Below are 16955 nucleotides of genomic sequence, written 5' to 3'. Positions count from 1 at the left end.
TATACGCCGATAAATACGGTATCTTCTTCTTCTTCTTCTTCTTCTTCTTCTTCTTCTTCTTCTTCTTCTTCTTCTTCTTCTCCTCCTCCTCCTCCTCCTCCTCCTCCTCCTCCTCCTCCTCCTCCTTCTTTTTCTTCTGCTACTGCTACTGCTACTGCTACTGTTACTGCTGTCAGGCCTGCAGCCATCTTTTCTTTTGGATCTTTGGCCTGCCAATGTCATACACACACACACACACACACACACACACACACAGAGTATTTCTTCTCTTCCTCCATCTTCCCTGAGTCTTTACGCTACCCGGGCTCAGGGAAGATGAAGAGATGAAAGGTGTGTGTGTGTGTGTGTGTGTGTGTGTGTGTGTGTGTGTGTGTGTGTGACAACTACATCTTCTACTACACCTACTTCTACGTCTTCTATGTTTTCTTCTATGTCTTCTTTTACATCTTCTTCTTCTACTACTACTGCTGCTGCTACTACTACATCTTCTACTACATATTATTCTACGTCTTCTTCTACATCTTCTACTGTGTTTTCTATGTCTTCTACATCTTCTACTTCTACGGCTTCTTCTACATCTTCTACATGTCTTCTATATCTTCTACACCAGTGATGGGCAACCTTTTTGGCATGGTGTGTCAAAAATCGGCAAAAAATCGAGCATAACTCGCGTTGTGTGTCACTTCGACAAAAACATAATTTTGCCATTTTTTTCTATAATGCCATTCATCTCGCTCCATGTCTCTTGAAAGGGTCGGCCACTGCCACTACCACTCCCTTTACTTAACCTTTGTTTTTTATTTTTTGGGTGCTCCATCAGTGGGCCAGTAACAGCAGATAGAATTATAGATAGCCAATGCTAATGGCGCTCACAGTTCCCGTTGGCACTCCGCTGTTCCCTGCTGTGGTGTGGTTGTAACCGACAGTCCCAGGAGTAGACTCTCTGTGCCGGCCTGACTGGAGAGAGGCGCGCACTGTTCCCGCGCTCCTCTCCTGCGGGTCCTCCCTTGCCGCGCTGATGACGTGTGTGCGCACGGCACGCACGCCTTACCAGCAGCCCCTGCGCTCAGAAAGGGGCGGCGGCGATACAGTAAGTGAGTGTGGGCAGGGGAGATCACACGTCCCCCCCCCCCGTTCCTCCAGCACAGATTCTTTCATCCTCGGCGGCCGTGCAGGAGCCGAGGATGAATCGCATGAAATCCTGTGCGTGTCACCCCAAATGGCTACGCGTGTCAGCACTGACACGCGTGTCATAGGTTCGCCATCACTGTTCTACACCATCTACATTGTCAACATTTTCTCCTCCCCCTCCTCCCCCTCCTCCTCCTCCTCCTCCTCCTGTCCTTTGTCTCATTCTTTGAATTCTTACAGTCCATAGTCCACAATTCTTAAATCCGCAGTTAACCGCTCAATAAAACAAACTATTTCCATTTCCCTCCTAGCAAAGAAACGACGCCACAGTTTTCTTCCTAAATCTCTCCAACGGCGCCCTTTTCCCACCGTCTAAGCAAGCCTCACATTCCTGTCCAAAGCAGAGGTGTGTGCGTGTGTGTGTGTGTACGTGAGGGCGAGGGTGAGGGTGAGGGGGCGGGGGAGAAGAGATGAAAGGACAGGCGCCGGTGCGGATCCAGCAGGAGACAGGCTGTTAGGTGACCTCAGCCTGTTGGAATCCCCAGCCCCGGGCCGGCGCAAGGACAGGGGGCGTGGTGAGCAGCTATAAAAGGTCCGGCGAGGAACGGGACGAGCCACAAAGTGGCGGGAACCGGCGCCGGGGAGGGTCGCAGGATGGAAGTGCTGTCAGGTACGGCAAAAGTCCACAAAAAAAGCGGGGTGGGGGAGGAAGGGAGGAGGAAAGCGAGGAGAAGCAGGTGCTTCTCCAAAGTTTTCTTCAGAGTCTCCAAGTTTCCCTCCACGAAGGGGGACCGGGGAAGGGAGGGCGCGTAAATTCGGTTGCAAAAGGATTCGAAACCAACCTCGCGTTTACCCACCGCTGTTGGCCCGGTTCTGGAGGGCTCCCATCTTGTGCCCAGCAAGCGTAACAGCTCGCTCAACAAAGTCACGAGGAAACAACCTCTCCAAGGGCATCGCGAGGGTCCCAGCTGCTGCCACCAACGCCGGCTCGGCGCGATCCCAAAGGCTCAGGTTGCGCTGCGAAGGTCGAATCGAAGCGGGCTGGGGGTTAGCGGAAGGCAGATGGGTCCTTCTCGGGCGGAGTCCCCCCCCCCCCATCGGCCGCTTTCGTTCCCTGTTCGTCTGGCAGGCTGAAGGGGAAACCCAAAGGGGAGAGATGGATGGATGGATGGATGGATGGATGGACCGACCATGCTCACCCACCTCACCAAAAAGGCAATTCTTGGGGTGAAAATGACTGGAGATTGGATCCTTCTGTCAGCTCGGTGGCCGAATTCACACAACCACCAAGTGAAGCATTCTTTCCCTAACGGATCCTATTGCTTGCATTTTCCACTTATTGAACTGTCAACGAAGTTACACAGCCTGGTTTTTCATGGTAGAGACCGCCAAGTACTCAATTTCTCTTTACAGAGTCGTGGGAATTGAGCTCCTTTCCTCTCCCTCCCGATACTGTTTGACAATAACCAATTTTCGGGGTGGTGAGGGGAGTGTTAGAATTGCTTTTTGTAACAGACAGAGACCTGTGCTTTGGTTTCTCTCTGAAGTTATTTAGGAAGGGGGGGGGGACTTTACCCGTAGAACCACTACCTTTCCTGCAAGCACGTCAGGGCATGCAGTCACTTCTTGAAAATAGCAAAGCTCCAAATACCGATAAGGATTATGGCTGTTATAAATTATCTTTTGCTGGTGGGATGAATCCAGGTCAGTGAGACACAAGTGCTGGCAGGAAGATGGCCCCGCTGCTTTTTGGGTTGAAATGTATTTCATGTATGTAAGATTGTTATGTTTGGCTTCTGTGTGTGTCACTCATAACTCATGTACTACCATAGCTGCATTCACACACATTACCAAGCTGCAAAGCCTTGTGTTAAATTTATGCTTAATATTTTGTTAACCAGGAGCAAAAGTTTATTCAGAGGAGACCTGAACCATTTATGGTTTACTAAAACAAACCATAATTTAGCAGCCATGAAGTAGATCAAATGTGCAACAAAAGTCTCAAGATTCTGTTCCTAATGTCATAATTATTGCTGGATTACCTTAGGGGAGCTACCTCCATTTCCCAGCTATAGTAAAAATTTAATCTTCGCTAATTTGCCGGGCTCTAGGTAATATATCGCATTCAACTTCTAGCACTGTTGCTGGAAAACTTTATAACTCATAGCTTTTTAAAAAAAATCTTCTTCTGCAAATAATTAAAAACTTTTTGCTAATGATAAATTTTGCATCATCCCTCTATCTCCCAAGAATTCTGAACTTTGATAGTGTTGAGCTGAGAAAACAGTCATAATCATTTGGATGCACCAGGGGTGGGTTTCAACCGGTTCGCGGCGGTCCCCGCGAACCGGTTTGTCGGCAAACCCGGAAGTTAGGAACTTCCGGGAACGGTGAAGGGCCCACCCGCCCGCCCGCGCTCCTTACCCGGTTTTGACGAGTCTGCGCTTCCATGCATGCGCAGGACGCATACAGCGCCTGCGCGATCCTCCAGGAGCAGCTGGAGCATCGCACAGACGCTAGTACGCATGCGTGCACCGCGCGCGTGCACGAGGACGCCGCCCGCCCCGTTCCAACCGAACCGGTTGGAACGGGGCGAGAAACCCACCCCTGGATGTACCCAATATCATAATCCAAATGATATGTTTGCTTGCTTGGTTTCTGTAAATTTGGGTTTATGATTTCTAGTGTAGGCTAAACCCACTGGTGCACTGTGAAGCAAACCATGGTTTAAGATGTTAAGTGAACAAAGCATCTCTTGTTCCTTCTCTTAGACTTTTGTACATTCAGGTTTCCGCAGGAACTGCAGAGTGAATTAAGAATGAAGGAGCCAACTTCTAGGGATTCACATGACATGTTAACTCCCATTGCCTGGTTCACACAGCCAAAAAAGATAGTTTTGTTTGCTCAGTGTTTGAAAAGCCTTCTCCCTCAATAGCAGTGTTTTCCTAACCTATTGCCTCCGTCTAGTGTTGAATTGCAACATTTTGTCAGTGTGTCCAAAGCCAACTTCTGGAATGTTCTGCTCTCTTCGTTCTTCCTTTCTGCCTCCACCACCCCCGCCTCAAAGATCAAGAGATGTAAAGACTCTGGTGACCTCACATCTTCAACTTGAAGGTGGAGTTAATCATTGATCTTGGATGGTAATTTTAAAAGACATTTATTGCTTGGTAGTTAGAATGCCTGGCACAAAAATGTACAATTTGCATTTAGAATAGCCAGGAAGAAGATTTGGTATTTCCAGATAAAACAGCAGAGCAATTCAGCAAATGTAGGATTTTCCTTTATCCAACCAAATATACTTCCCTGGTCTTGTTTTCTATGTCTATTCCAGTCAGATACAGTGCTTTTGAATATAGAAGCTTCATTTAGTTATAGTTAGAAACTGGATAGATCTGTCTGCTGTGTCCTATTTGAAACCTTTGGCAAGGTTTCCTCCTTTTTTTTTAACCCTTCATTCCATTCTCTGCAATGGAATGAAACATTCTCTGCTTCATTCCATTCTCTGCTTCTCAGCTCAGAATTCTGCTAGTTTCAGTTCTAAAACTTCTAAAACGTTCATGATTTCCAACTTCTGAAGTAAAGACGCTCCATCTGTGTCTTGATTGTAGTTAGGCCAACGATGGATAACCTTTTTGCCATCGCGTGCCAAAAGCGGGGGGAGCACAGGGAGGGTTATGCATGGGCGTGCTCACACCCATAATTCTATGTGTGCGAGCCCCGCCCTCGCGTGATGGACCCATTTTTCACCTTCCTCAGGTTCTAGAAGCTTCCTAGGAGGCCCTCCGGAGGGCGAAAAACGGCCCAACACGCAAACCGGAAGTTCAGGAACGGATTTCTGGGTTGCCCTTAGGGCTGTTTTTCACCCTCTGAACACTTCAGGGACGCCTCCGGAGGGCAAAAAATAGCTGAAAATGAAGGCTGAAATCAGCTGGCCAGCATGTGCATGCTGGAGCTGACAGGGCAATGCCTTGCATGCCCTAAAAAATGGCTCCACATGCCACCTGTGGCATGCATACCACCATCTCGGTGGTAGGCAGTGTTTCTCAACCTTGCCAGTTTTAAGATGTGTGGACTTCTACTCCCAGAATTCCCCAGCCACAGCAAGGCTGGATGAGGAATTCTGGGAATTGAAGTCCACCCATCTTAAAGCTGCCAAGGTTGAGAAACTGGTCTGAGGTGTCTTTTTCTAATAGGGAAACCAGAGCTATTATTATCATTATTAGTATGTGTTTTAATATTTCTTTCCTTGCTTTTTTGTAAATGAGGGTAGGAAGAATGGACAACATTGTTATCAAATAAAGTTATATAAGAAGTTTTACTACTCAGTTCCACAAATATCTTTCCCCAGGTAACCAGGAAAAACACATGCAGCCATTATATTGCTGGCCGATGAAAAATCCTTTGACATTTATGTTTATGACATTTAATAAAACATGTTAATCTGAAAAGTTGCTACCTGTTTCCTTCAAGCTTTGGAGTTACATCAGTAACCCATGATTCTGAGTCCTTCCAAACTGCATAATCCATCAGAGAAAGAAAATAACTAAGGTCAACAAGGGAAAGGAGGGAGGAAGAAGAGGGAAAAGAAGAAAGTATAAAGCAGAGGATATAAGGGAGGGAAGTAAGAGTAGGAGAGAGAAGAAGAAGAGAGGAGTAGTGGGGGGAAAGGGAGGGGAAGAAGAAAAGAACGAGAGGAGGAAAGGAGAAGGCAGACGTTGAGAAGATGGAAATTATTATTGGAATACTGTTTGTCTTTCCCCCCCTCCCTTTTTGAATTGTGAGCCGCCCTGAGTCCCCCCAGGGAAAAGGGCGGCATACAAATAAAGGAAAATGAAATGAAAAAAAATGAAGAGTAGGATTGTTGCAAAACAAGATGGAAATACAGGGTGGCAAGAAAATAACCCCAACTGTGTTTACTATACTTGCAAGAAGATTATGATAAATGTCAATAGTTAACAGAAAATATTAATAATATTTACAAGAATGTATATTTGTGAATGTATGTGAAAGGGAAAAATAAAACTTTATACTAAACTGCATAAGGGTGTCTTGAAGTTGGCAATTTAGTGGAATTAAGTCGAAGGAACTTAAAAGGGAGGCATTTTAAGGAAAGATTAGGAGCTTGGCACAATTTTGCCTTTGTTAGATAAAACAATCTGCATAGAAATTATCTCAGTGGGAGACTTGGACTCTGATTAAGAAGGAAGAGAAATCTATTGGTTTTTGCTGTTTGTACACGTCAGCTTTCTCCAACTTGGTCCTCCAGATAATGTAATGACCTTTCTGTCTGGAACAATGAATGTTCTTGTCCATCCATCCAAGGGTCAAGAATAGCCAATGGCCTTGTATCTGCAATATTGGAAAAATGAGAACCCTCCATTAGATAAGGATGCAATTCGGAAAATATTAGATTGTGCAGAAATGGACAGATTAAAAATAAAGGACAAAGATGACACAGAATATTACTTAACATGGAATAGACGTTACGAGTGATTAAAGATAAGAGTAGAAATTAGATGAGGAAAGATTATTGCTATGTATGAATTAAATATAAATTATTTAAATTATACTTATATAATTATAAATATGCTAATATAATCAACAGAATTACAAATAAACCAATATAAAGAGAAATCTAGTTCTATTACGCTATTATTATCATTATTAGTATCTGTTCTTTCATTGCTTTTTTGTAAATGGTACGCTCTGACAATACACTGTATTCAAAATGTTTATGAATTTTAAAAAAAGAATAGCCAATGGCATTAATAGGATCAACCTTTTCTGTTTTTCTACTGAGAGATGGGGAAAAATGGTGAAACTTCATAGCACAACTTCAGAGTTTTTCCCCGTGTTTTGCACAGAAAACAATGAATTAGTTGGGATTTGGGTCTTCATTCAAAGGATAATCTTCAACAGGCTGGCAACAGAAGTTCCTCCTCTGTACTATTTTAGAAGCTTCTGGACCAGATGATAGCGGCTGTAGGATATCCTGGAGTCAGTGGAGAAGTTCTAAAATATACCTCCCTGGTCTTATTTTCTACAGTGCATTTGAATACAGAAGTTTCATTTAGTTATAGTTAGACACTGGATAGATCTGTCTTCTGTAAATCTTTGGCAATCATCCTCCTTTTTTTCTTTACTCTTCATTCCATTCTCTGCAATTCTAACTCTTCTAAAAAGTTCGTGATTCCCAACTTCTGAAGTAAAGACGCTCCATCTGTGTCTTGTGTTAGTGTTAGGCATTGTTTCTCAACCTTACCAGTTTTAAGATGGGTGGATTTCAACTCCCAGAATTCCCCAGCCATACTAAGACTGGATGGGGAATTCTGGGAGTTGGAGTCCACCCATCTTAAAGCTTACAGATATCCTGGAGTCAGTGGAGAAGTTCCTTCTATCCTGTATTTAGCAAGTGTCGTATACTTCAGAATGATTTGACAATCATTCCTGGTTCTTCTAACCACCCTGCAGTTTCAAAATCCTTTTCCTTGAACATTGATACAGAAGTTAAAAAGAAAAAACAGGTGCTGAAATCTACAGGTGTGTCCAACAGGTCATGGGAAGGAGGGTACATTCCAAACCAGAGAAGAATTAAGTCTATATTTTTTTCAAGAGTTTACATGCCAGCTACATCTGCATGGCATAAAATAACATATCTCTTAACAGGATTTTAAAAAATACACTTTTAGAGTTTCTTTTGAAAACACAGCCATGCAAAAAGGCCAGGAATTTTCTACCTGGCTGCCCTTTTTTGTTTTTTTTTACAGCTTTGAATGCTGCCCTGAGAACATATTTGCTGAACGGTCGACCAAGATCTTTATTTAATGACAGTTGCCAAGTTTGCAAGAGAACCGCCTGAGTGATTTTTGGGACTGGCAACTTCAGCATTATTGCATTACTTCACAATTCTGTAGGCTGCCTCTGGAAAACTGTTTGGATCTCAAACTTATTTCAGACTTCTTCAATATTGCTGCCCTTTTTGTCTACTTTTTATAAGGGAGTTGTAAGGTTGTTGTTTTTTTTAAACTCCGGATAGGAGGCATCCCCTGGATTTGTCTTTGAAATGCCCCAAGATGAGCTTCCACAGGATAGGTGCCATTGATATTATAGGTGGATACAGGTAGTCCTCGACTTACGATCACAATGGAACCCAATGTTTTTTATGCTAAGTGAAACATTTGTTAAGTTAATTTTGCCCCATTTTATGAACTTCTGTGCCACAGTTGTTAAGTGAATCAATGCAGTTAAGTTGGAAACATGTTGGGCCCGTTGACGTTGTTTGTCAGAAGGTCGCAAAAGGGGCTCAAATGACCCCAGGATGTTGCAACCGTCATAGGTAGGAGTCAGTTGCCACACATCTGAATTCTGATCACATGACCATGAGGACGCTGCAACAGTTTATACATGTAAAAAACTATCATGTCGCTTCTTTTCAGTGCCATTGTAACTTCATGGTCACAAAATGAACTGTTGTAAGTTGAGGACTACCTGTACTGCATAGAAGTGCTTCTCAACTTTGGCAACTTTAGTATGTCTAGACTTCAACTCCCAGAATCCCCAAGCTAGCCTGCTGGGATTTGAAATTCATACATCTAAGAATTGCTAAGCTTGGGAAACACTGCTCTATAGTACTTTTCATTCTTTCTTACTTCTGATGATGCTGTACTCTAAAATTTGAGTTATTATTTAAGATGAATTGATTTCCTTATTCTGTCTCTTAACTCTCTCCACCTACTCTGTTTTTCTTCTGCAGATTCTGTGGCCTTCCAAAAAAAAAAAAGCAGGACAACATGCATAGTGTTATTGATACAAATTTACTAGTTCTTGGGTCTAATGGTCCTCTTGATTCTCTCTGCAGTGGATTTGCCAATGTGCTCTGAATGCTCTTGGACCCAGCAAAAAATAGCCGTAGAGATTGAAAGGACACACAAGCTCACCCTCAGCATGAAATTCAGCTCAGGACAATTGCTGTCAATCTATGTGAGTCCTAAAGATAAGTGGAACAAATTAATGGAAGGTGTGGGTCTCTGTCTACAGCAGGGGAGGGAAATGTATTTTATTTAATTTAGAAAGCTTCTAAGGTAGAAAAGAAGAAGGGACTTTAGTCAATGCAAATTGATAATGATTTGGATCTCCTGAACGAAGGACCCGGGCATTTTTCTCAAAACAAATGTTTTACTTGATAAGCCAAGTAAAAGCTGTAGTACCATTGGGATGGAATAGAATAGAATAAGAATTGAATTGAATACTTTATTGAGGCAGCTTGTTAATAATTCTTGGTTTCTCAGACAAAGATGTGTAATCTGTTGGACTGTGTGTTTTTCTACAACAGCACTGGAAAAAGTGACATTATGGCTATTTTTCACACTTAGGAATGCTGCAGCATCCCCATGGGTCATATGATCAAAATTAGGACACTTGGCAATTGGCATGTATTTATAATGATTGTAATTTCCCAGGGGTCATGTGATCACCTTTTGCGACCTCCTAACTAGCAAAGTCAATGAGGAGGCCAGATTCACTTAACATCCAGATTACTAATTTAATAACTGCAGTGATTCACTTAACAGCTGTGGCAAGAAAGGTCGTAAAATGGGGCAAAACGTGCTTAGCAACTGTCTCGCTGAGCAACATAAATTTTCGGCTTGATTGTAGTCATAAGTCAAGGACTACCATATTTTTCGGAGTATAAGATGCACCTTCCCCCCAAAAAATAGAGTGTGAAAATCTGGGTGCTTCTTATACACTGAATACAGCATTTTTGACCTCCCAAAACCCTGCCCCTGCGCATCCCATTTTTCTCAAAAATCGACGTGCTGAGAGTTTGGGAGGCCTATAAAGTGCTCCTAGGGGTTGGGGAGGGCAAAAATAAGCGGAAAATGGGCTATTTTTGCCGCCCAGCCCCCAGGAGCACTCTACAAGCCTCCTAAAGTCTATGCACGCCCTGTTTTTTGCATAAAAATGAGTCCGTTTTGGCTCCTAGCCCCTAGGAGCACTGTACAAGCCTCCCAAAGCCCACGAATACCTTTTTTTTCCTTTAAAAAGGGGGCCGTTTTTGCCCCCAACCCCCAGGAGCACTCTACAAGCCTCCCCAAGTCCGTGTTTTGCAAAAAATGGGCCCATTTTTGCCCCCAGCTCCCAGAAGCACTTTGCAGCCTCTGCATGTCCCATTTTTCACAAAAATGAGGAATGCAGAGGTTTTGGGATGCTTGCAGAGTGCAAAAACTTTTTAAAAAAAATTACCTCTTCAAAATCTTGCTGCATCTTATACTTCGATGCGTCTTATAGTCCAAAAAATACAGTATTTGCAATTTAGTCCTAATTAGATTGTGTCCATCACTTTTTGAAGATCTAAGAATCCATTCTTTCAAAGAACTGATGGTCTGGCTTTTTTCTGTTTTAGGTGCATCACCAGGGGGCACCTTTTGGTGACCCCAATTTCAACCCAATCATTCAGCCCTTTCCAGGACTCCCGCTGCCAACTCTGTCTCCCGCAGATTGGCTGGGTCTCACCGACAAGGAGCGGCTGCAGCAAAACACCTCCGCCTTCTCCAATTTGCCGGTGTACTTAGCCAGTGTGAAATGCCAGCAAATGGATCTGAATCCATTGGAAGATGAATTACACCGTCAGTTCGATTCTTCACGCCTGCAATGTCTGGGTCTGGCGAGTAACCTTAAATCCATCATGTGTTCCCTGGGCATTACGCCAGTTCCAGATGTATCTGCTGAGCGTCTGGAACCTGACGACGCCTTCTTTATGAAACTCACAGGCTACAACATTTGCCATCTCTTTCAAGACTGGGTCAACAGATGTGAAAAGGACATTGCCTTATTAGCTAAGAAATATCCTGTCTGAAAATGCTTCTCTTTCCGCATTGGCCAGTGGCAGGGCTGGAAATGTGGAGGATGCACAACACACTCCCCATATTTCACTAAAAATGGCTCGGATCAATCCAGTGGTGAAATTCTTTTTTTTTTACTACCGGTTCTGTGGGCGTGGCTTGGTGGGCATGGCAGAGGAAGGATACTGCAAAATCTCCATTTCCACCGCACTCCAGGGGGAAGGATATTGCAAAATCTCTATTCCCACCCCACTCTGGGGCCAGACAGAGGTGGTATTTTCCAGTTCTCTGAACTACTCAAAATTTCTGCTATTTGTTCTCCAGAATCTGTCAGAACCTACTGAATTTCACCCTTGGTTTAATCTATCCATTTTCTTCAATCCACACAAAATATCCAATGTGAACATGCAGCACCTTTAACCACTGAGTCAATTTCAAATCCAATGCTTACTGTCAGACCATGTACTCAAACTTGCTTAGCTTTAAGCTAGTTTGTTTGCATCTTACCCTGTTGTGCAAATTGGCTAGCTTGGGTCAGCTTATTACATGTGCTGTCCAAGAAAATTGGTTTATTTAGTAACCAGGTTAAAAGGGAGTTGCAGCTATTGAACCTGAGTGCACGGCTGTGGTTTGCCCAACTGTTAACCAGTGGTGAAATTCAATTTTTTTTACTACCGGTTCTATGGGCATGGCTTGGTGGGCGTGGCAGTGGAAGGATACTGCAAAATCTTTATTCCTACCCCACTCTGGGGTCAGCTAGAGGTGATATTTGCCGGTGATCTGAACTACTCAAAATTTCTACTACCAGTTCTCCAGAACCTGTCAGAACCTGCTGAATTTCACTCCTGCTGTTAACATATTTTACACAAGCCAGGCTGAAAGTTAACAACCCAAAGAAAGCACATTTTCAGATCAGTACGATTAGGAAACAAGGACTTTCAATTAAGAATCTATATACATGTGCTGTTGGAACAATTACTGGCAATTCTTGACTTACAACCATTTCGTTTAGTGACTGTTCTAAGTTAAAACACTCCTGAAAAAAATGACTTATGGCTGGTCCTCACATTATAACTGTTGCAGCATTCCCACAGTCACATGGTCAAAATGCAGGCATTTTTTCAGCTGGCATGCATTTAATAACTGCCCTGCTTAGATAGAGAAATTCTGGTCCAGTGGTGGGTTCCGGATTCCCACGTGCGGCATGCACATGCATTGTAGATGCAAACGATGCTTCCGCAAGCCTCCGCAATGTTCCAGCTGCTTGGCAGAGTATAGCGCAGACGCTGTATGTGCCGTGCACATAAGCACCAAAAGCTTTAAAGCACGGTAAGAAGCTCAGGTAGGCAGATGGGCCCTCTGGAGCACCGTACTGGAACCGTACCCAGTCCTCCGGGCAGGCTCCAGTACGCCCGTACCGGGGCGTACCGCCTGCAACCCACCACTGTTCTGGTCCCAATAGTAGTCATAAGGCAGGGACTATCTGTATACACCTTAGAGTTGTTTAAAAGCTCTGAAATGACACATCAACCTTGTGTGGTGGACAACTTAGCTTATTTGTCCTCTACCATCCTCATCCATTTAAGCTCATGCTGACTGCTTCAGTGACTCCATCCAGCCACCTCAATGTGATTGGTTGCTGTTTTCCTAAATCGGCCATAAGAGGGAGCCAGAATGACTGTTAGCTCTCTCTCTGTTTCGTTAGATGCTGGACTGATCTCATCTGAGTGTTGTGGAAGCTGGCTGTTAGAAAGTGCCATAAGCTATTGTAAGTTTTGCAACTGTTAGCAAACTTTGGGTACCGGACTGATTATATGTTACTGGACTATGTTATTTGGATTATCCCTTAACTGAAATACATTGATGACTGACTGTCTTATCTGTGTATGACTTGGACTGTTTGATGGACTCTGATACCTCTATTTCCACGAAAGTAAAAGCCTATTTAAACTGCAGTGTCTCTGTATGCTGGTTTATGTGTTCTCCAACACAACTCTCACAACACTTACCTAACAGAAGTATAATTCAGTCAACTTTTAAAATACAGAGCAAACTCAGCTCGCTAAGGTAATAGAGTTTTAGTAGTTTGCTTAAGTTTGGATTTTCTGAAATGAGTCCATTCTCCCCTCTGAATCGGTGTTTTTCATCCTCAGCCACTTAAAAATGTGTGGGCTTCAACTCCTAGAATTCCCCAGCCAGCATAGGAAATTCCCCAGCATGCTGGCTAGAAATTACAAGTCCTACCCACCTTAAACTGGTTGAGGTTGAGAAACATTGCTCTAAATAATACCAAATATTTAGAAACTAATCATCAATGTTAAAATACTTGAACAGTTTATGGTCCTTCACTGATACTGGTTCTTTCTCATTAGCATTATCCTCTTTTAATGATAAGTTCTCACATAGGGTTGTACCATCTGTTGGGAGGATTTTCTTATGTTTTAATGTTTGCTATATTCTTTACAAATTCCTCCAAGACTATTAGCATTGTGAATTTTTATCTTTTTCAACTAAAATTCCAGTTATTGAGCTTCTTTCCTCTATGATGTATATTCCTAGCTAAAGAAATATTTATTTCTATGTTTTCTAATTATATATGTATTGTATACAGAACAAAACTTAAATTTATAAATGTAATAAATGTATTTTAGTAGAATGTATAGGTTTTTTTGTCTTTTTTCCTCCTCCTTCTGCTTCAATATACATATGATTTACTAGATTGACTTGCTTTTAAGAAGTCAACCTCTTCTGGTGTCAAGAAATCTTCATGGTTGTATAAATAAAATAACCAGAAATTAGTTTCAGAGTCTCCTATGTTGAAAAGTTCACCTAAATGAGAGTACCTAGCTAATCCTGGCAGCTCTCCAAAAGCTACATAAAGGTGAATCTTATTATTATATGGATGGAAAACCACTAAGAAATCTCATGTCAATTGGGCAGGCCAAACAATGTCATCTGCTGAAGATCAATGAATGATAGGTCTGTATCAGTAATTGGGAGCTAAGCTGGATTTGAAATTAGAGTTTTAAAAATATGTTTTACCCAGAGTTAATAAATCTCTAATTCACACATCTTATTAAGCCATAATTAAGTGTGATTTATTTTAATTGATTTTCATAGCCACCCATATCAACAGGTTGATCATTAAATATAAAGACAATTAAAAGCAATTAAGAATAGTTGTTGCTACCATTGCCTGGATACCAGTGGTAGGTTTCAAATTTTTTTAGAATCTCTTCTGTAGGTGTGGCCTGCTTTGTGGGAGTGGCTTGCCAGCCATGTGACCAGTGGGAGTGGCTTGCCAGACATATGACTGGGTGGGCATGGCCAATTTGTAAAATGTGATGAAACTCACTTAACAATGCTCTTGCTTAGCAACCAAAATATTGGCTCAGAAAATCTGGCATTTGAAGCACGCAAGTCTTAAAGCTGTCAAGTTACAAGACCCTTGCACCCCTAACCCTTTAGGGAAAAAAACCCAGGGGTGTTCAAACTTGACAACTTTAAGACTTGTGGACTTCAACTCCCAGAATTCCTCCTCCAATCATGTTGGCTCAGGAACTCTGGCATTGAAGTGTGCAAGTCATAAAGCTGTCAAGTTACAAGATCCTTGCACCCCTAACCCTTTAGAAAAAATTCCCCAGGGGTGTTCAAACATGACAACTTTAAGACTTGTGGACTTCAACTCCTAGAATTCCTCCTCTCGCTCTTCATCTTGATGATGTGCGGACAGGCAGGGGAAGGGAGTTGGAACCAGTTCTAAATGGCACTGTAGATCAGTGGTGGGTTTCAAAAAAAATTGGAACCTACTCTGTGGGTGTGGCCTCCTTTGTGGGAGTGGCTTGTCAGCCATGTGACTGGGTGGGAGTGGCTTGCCAGCCATATGACTGGGTGGGAGTGGCTTGGCAATCATGTAACCGGATGGGAGTGGCCAAGACGATGTCACTGAATTCTTTGCCCCAATGGATGATCTACAAAAAGAAGATATAAAAAAGGAAATTTATTATTTTGTGCATTTACTACTTAAATAAGATTGAAATAAGTACACAAAACAATAAAAGAGCTACTTACAGAAGGTAAGTAGGTTACTACTTACTACTTGTATTTCAAAGGGAATAAATACATATTTAATTTTACACATGTTAACAGCTGTTGGAATTGTGTTTGCACAACAGTGGAAAAAACAAAGATATGAAAATGAATAAATATTAGAATGTGCAGGAATAAATAAATTGACAATTAAAATCAAGGAAACTTCGAATACTTTTTCACGTGGGATTTGGTTTATCAATTGCTAACTAACAGAAACAGCAATTAGAAATCTAAAAGTATGAAAGAAAACACCAATTATGTAAAGAAAGGTCACTAAAATGTATAAGGAAATATTATTAGTACTTGATCATTATTAATGTGTAGATAACTGTGGAACATTACACACCCACACATACAAACAATGACACTGCCAGGAAAACACCAAAAAATAACAATTTCCCCCCAAAAGACTGCAGAGGAAACCAGTTTTTTTCCCTAACCCTAAGAACAGGAAAGACAAAGCCACTGGAATAAAAACCATCAAGGCATTGTGGGAAATTATAAAGGACAGTTCCAGGAAGCTCACAGAACCAGCAACCACCTCACAATTACCTAAACAACCAGGTATCACACAGAAATACTCAAAATCTGGCAAAGCTGCCTTGCGCCAACCTGGCATGCCTATAGAAAAGCAGCCACTTGAGACACAAACCATGCACCAACCTGCACACTTAAAAGCAACATATTGCATCACAAATAAAACATTTGCAAAAAGTAATAGCATTTCTTGTAACAAACATTCTATAAACAATAAATAAATAAAAATTCCCTAAAAATAATTAAAAACCACCAAGTTCAGAGAACACCAAAAGACCCCACAGTCCTCTCTCTCCTTATCTTTTTCCTTTTTGTCCTATCTTTCTCCTCCTTCTCCCCCAACTCCACTCCCTTCTAGCTCTGATGATGTTACCTAATTTGGTAATGAAATGTTTGTAAGAAAACCACCAAGCTCAGAAAGCAGCAAGGACTCCACTATTCCCCCACCTCCTCTTTCTCCCTCTCTTTCTCCTTTTTGTCCTTTCTCCTCCTTCCCCCCCAACCCCATTCCCTTCTAGCACTGATGGGTAGAAGGATCATTACCCCAAACTAGGTAATGAAATGTCTGTAAAAAAAAAAACACCAAGCTCAGAAAGCAGCAAGGATCCCACTGTCCCCCACCTCCTTTCTCCTCCCTCCCCCCAACCGCCCATTCAAAGTATTCTAAGACACCTTTTTTTCCTCCACAGCAAACTTGTGGCAGCCGCCTGAGCTCCCTCCCTGCGCCTTCTCACCTTGCCTCAGGTGGAACTTGCTCACACTCACACTCTCTCAAGGCTCTCAGCTCCTCCGGGGATGCCTCGCCACAGCGGCTCGACAAGCTCCGGCTTCCTCCTGCTGCTGTTGTCGCTGCCGTCTGGCTCCAGCAGAACGCAGCACGGGAGGGCTTGGGGACGCAGCGCGGCCGGCGCAAAATACTGTCCGTACCGCACCTAGGAAGTTCTAGGAGACCGGCCATGCCTCATAAGCTCCCCGCCCTCGCTCCTGCGCCCATGCTTTTTTGTGGCCTGGCATCTTGGGCAAGTCTGGGGACCTTGCAAAGGCCTTGAGAGGTCATCAAACTTGTCCAGGACGCTGGCCATGCATAAGCTCCCGCCCCTGTGCTTTCTGGCGGCCCTGCGGCCCTGCGCTATAAGCGAGCCTGGGATTCTTGCAAGGCCGCAAAAGGTCACTGGACTCGCTTATAGTTCAGGGCTGTGGCAGGCTGCTCCCCCCTGCCCCGCGCTTAGATGCAGCTTACTTACCTCCTCGGAGTCGGCAGGCAGCAATAGAAAGCCAAGCAGGAATAGCAATAGCAATAGCAGTTAGACTTATATACTGCTTCATAGGGCTTTCAGCCCTCTCTAAGCAGTT

At 43.1% G+C, this 16955-nt stretch overlaps 1 protein-coding gene across 1 annotated transcript; it reads left to right on the top strand.

Moving 5' to 3' along the window:
- The first annotated feature begins 1732 nt into the window (after window positions 1–1732).
- LOC116522702 (cardiotrophin-1-like) lies at window positions 1733–11157 on the top strand. The gene is made up of 3 exons (XM_032237718.1): window positions 1733–1801; window positions 8990–9111; window positions 10535–11157. The coding sequence occupies exons 1-3, from the start codon at window positions 1786–1788 to the stop codon at window positions 10985–10987; spliced, it is 591 nt and encodes a 196-aa protein (XP_032093609.1). The 5' UTR covers window positions 1733–1785; the 3' UTR covers window positions 10988–11157.
- The last annotated feature ends 5798 nt before the right edge of the window (window positions 11158–16955 follow it).

This window comes from Thamnophis elegans, chromosome Z, assembly GCF_009769535.1.
Source record: "Thamnophis elegans isolate rThaEle1 chromosome Z, rThaEle1.pri, whole genome shotgun sequence".
In the NCBI taxonomy this organism is placed as follows: domain Eukaryota; kingdom Metazoa; phylum Chordata; class Lepidosauria; order Squamata; family Colubridae; genus Thamnophis; species Thamnophis elegans.
The sequence above is the reverse complement of the archived record's forward strand: the minus strand, read 5'-3'. Positions and strand labels throughout refer to the sequence as shown.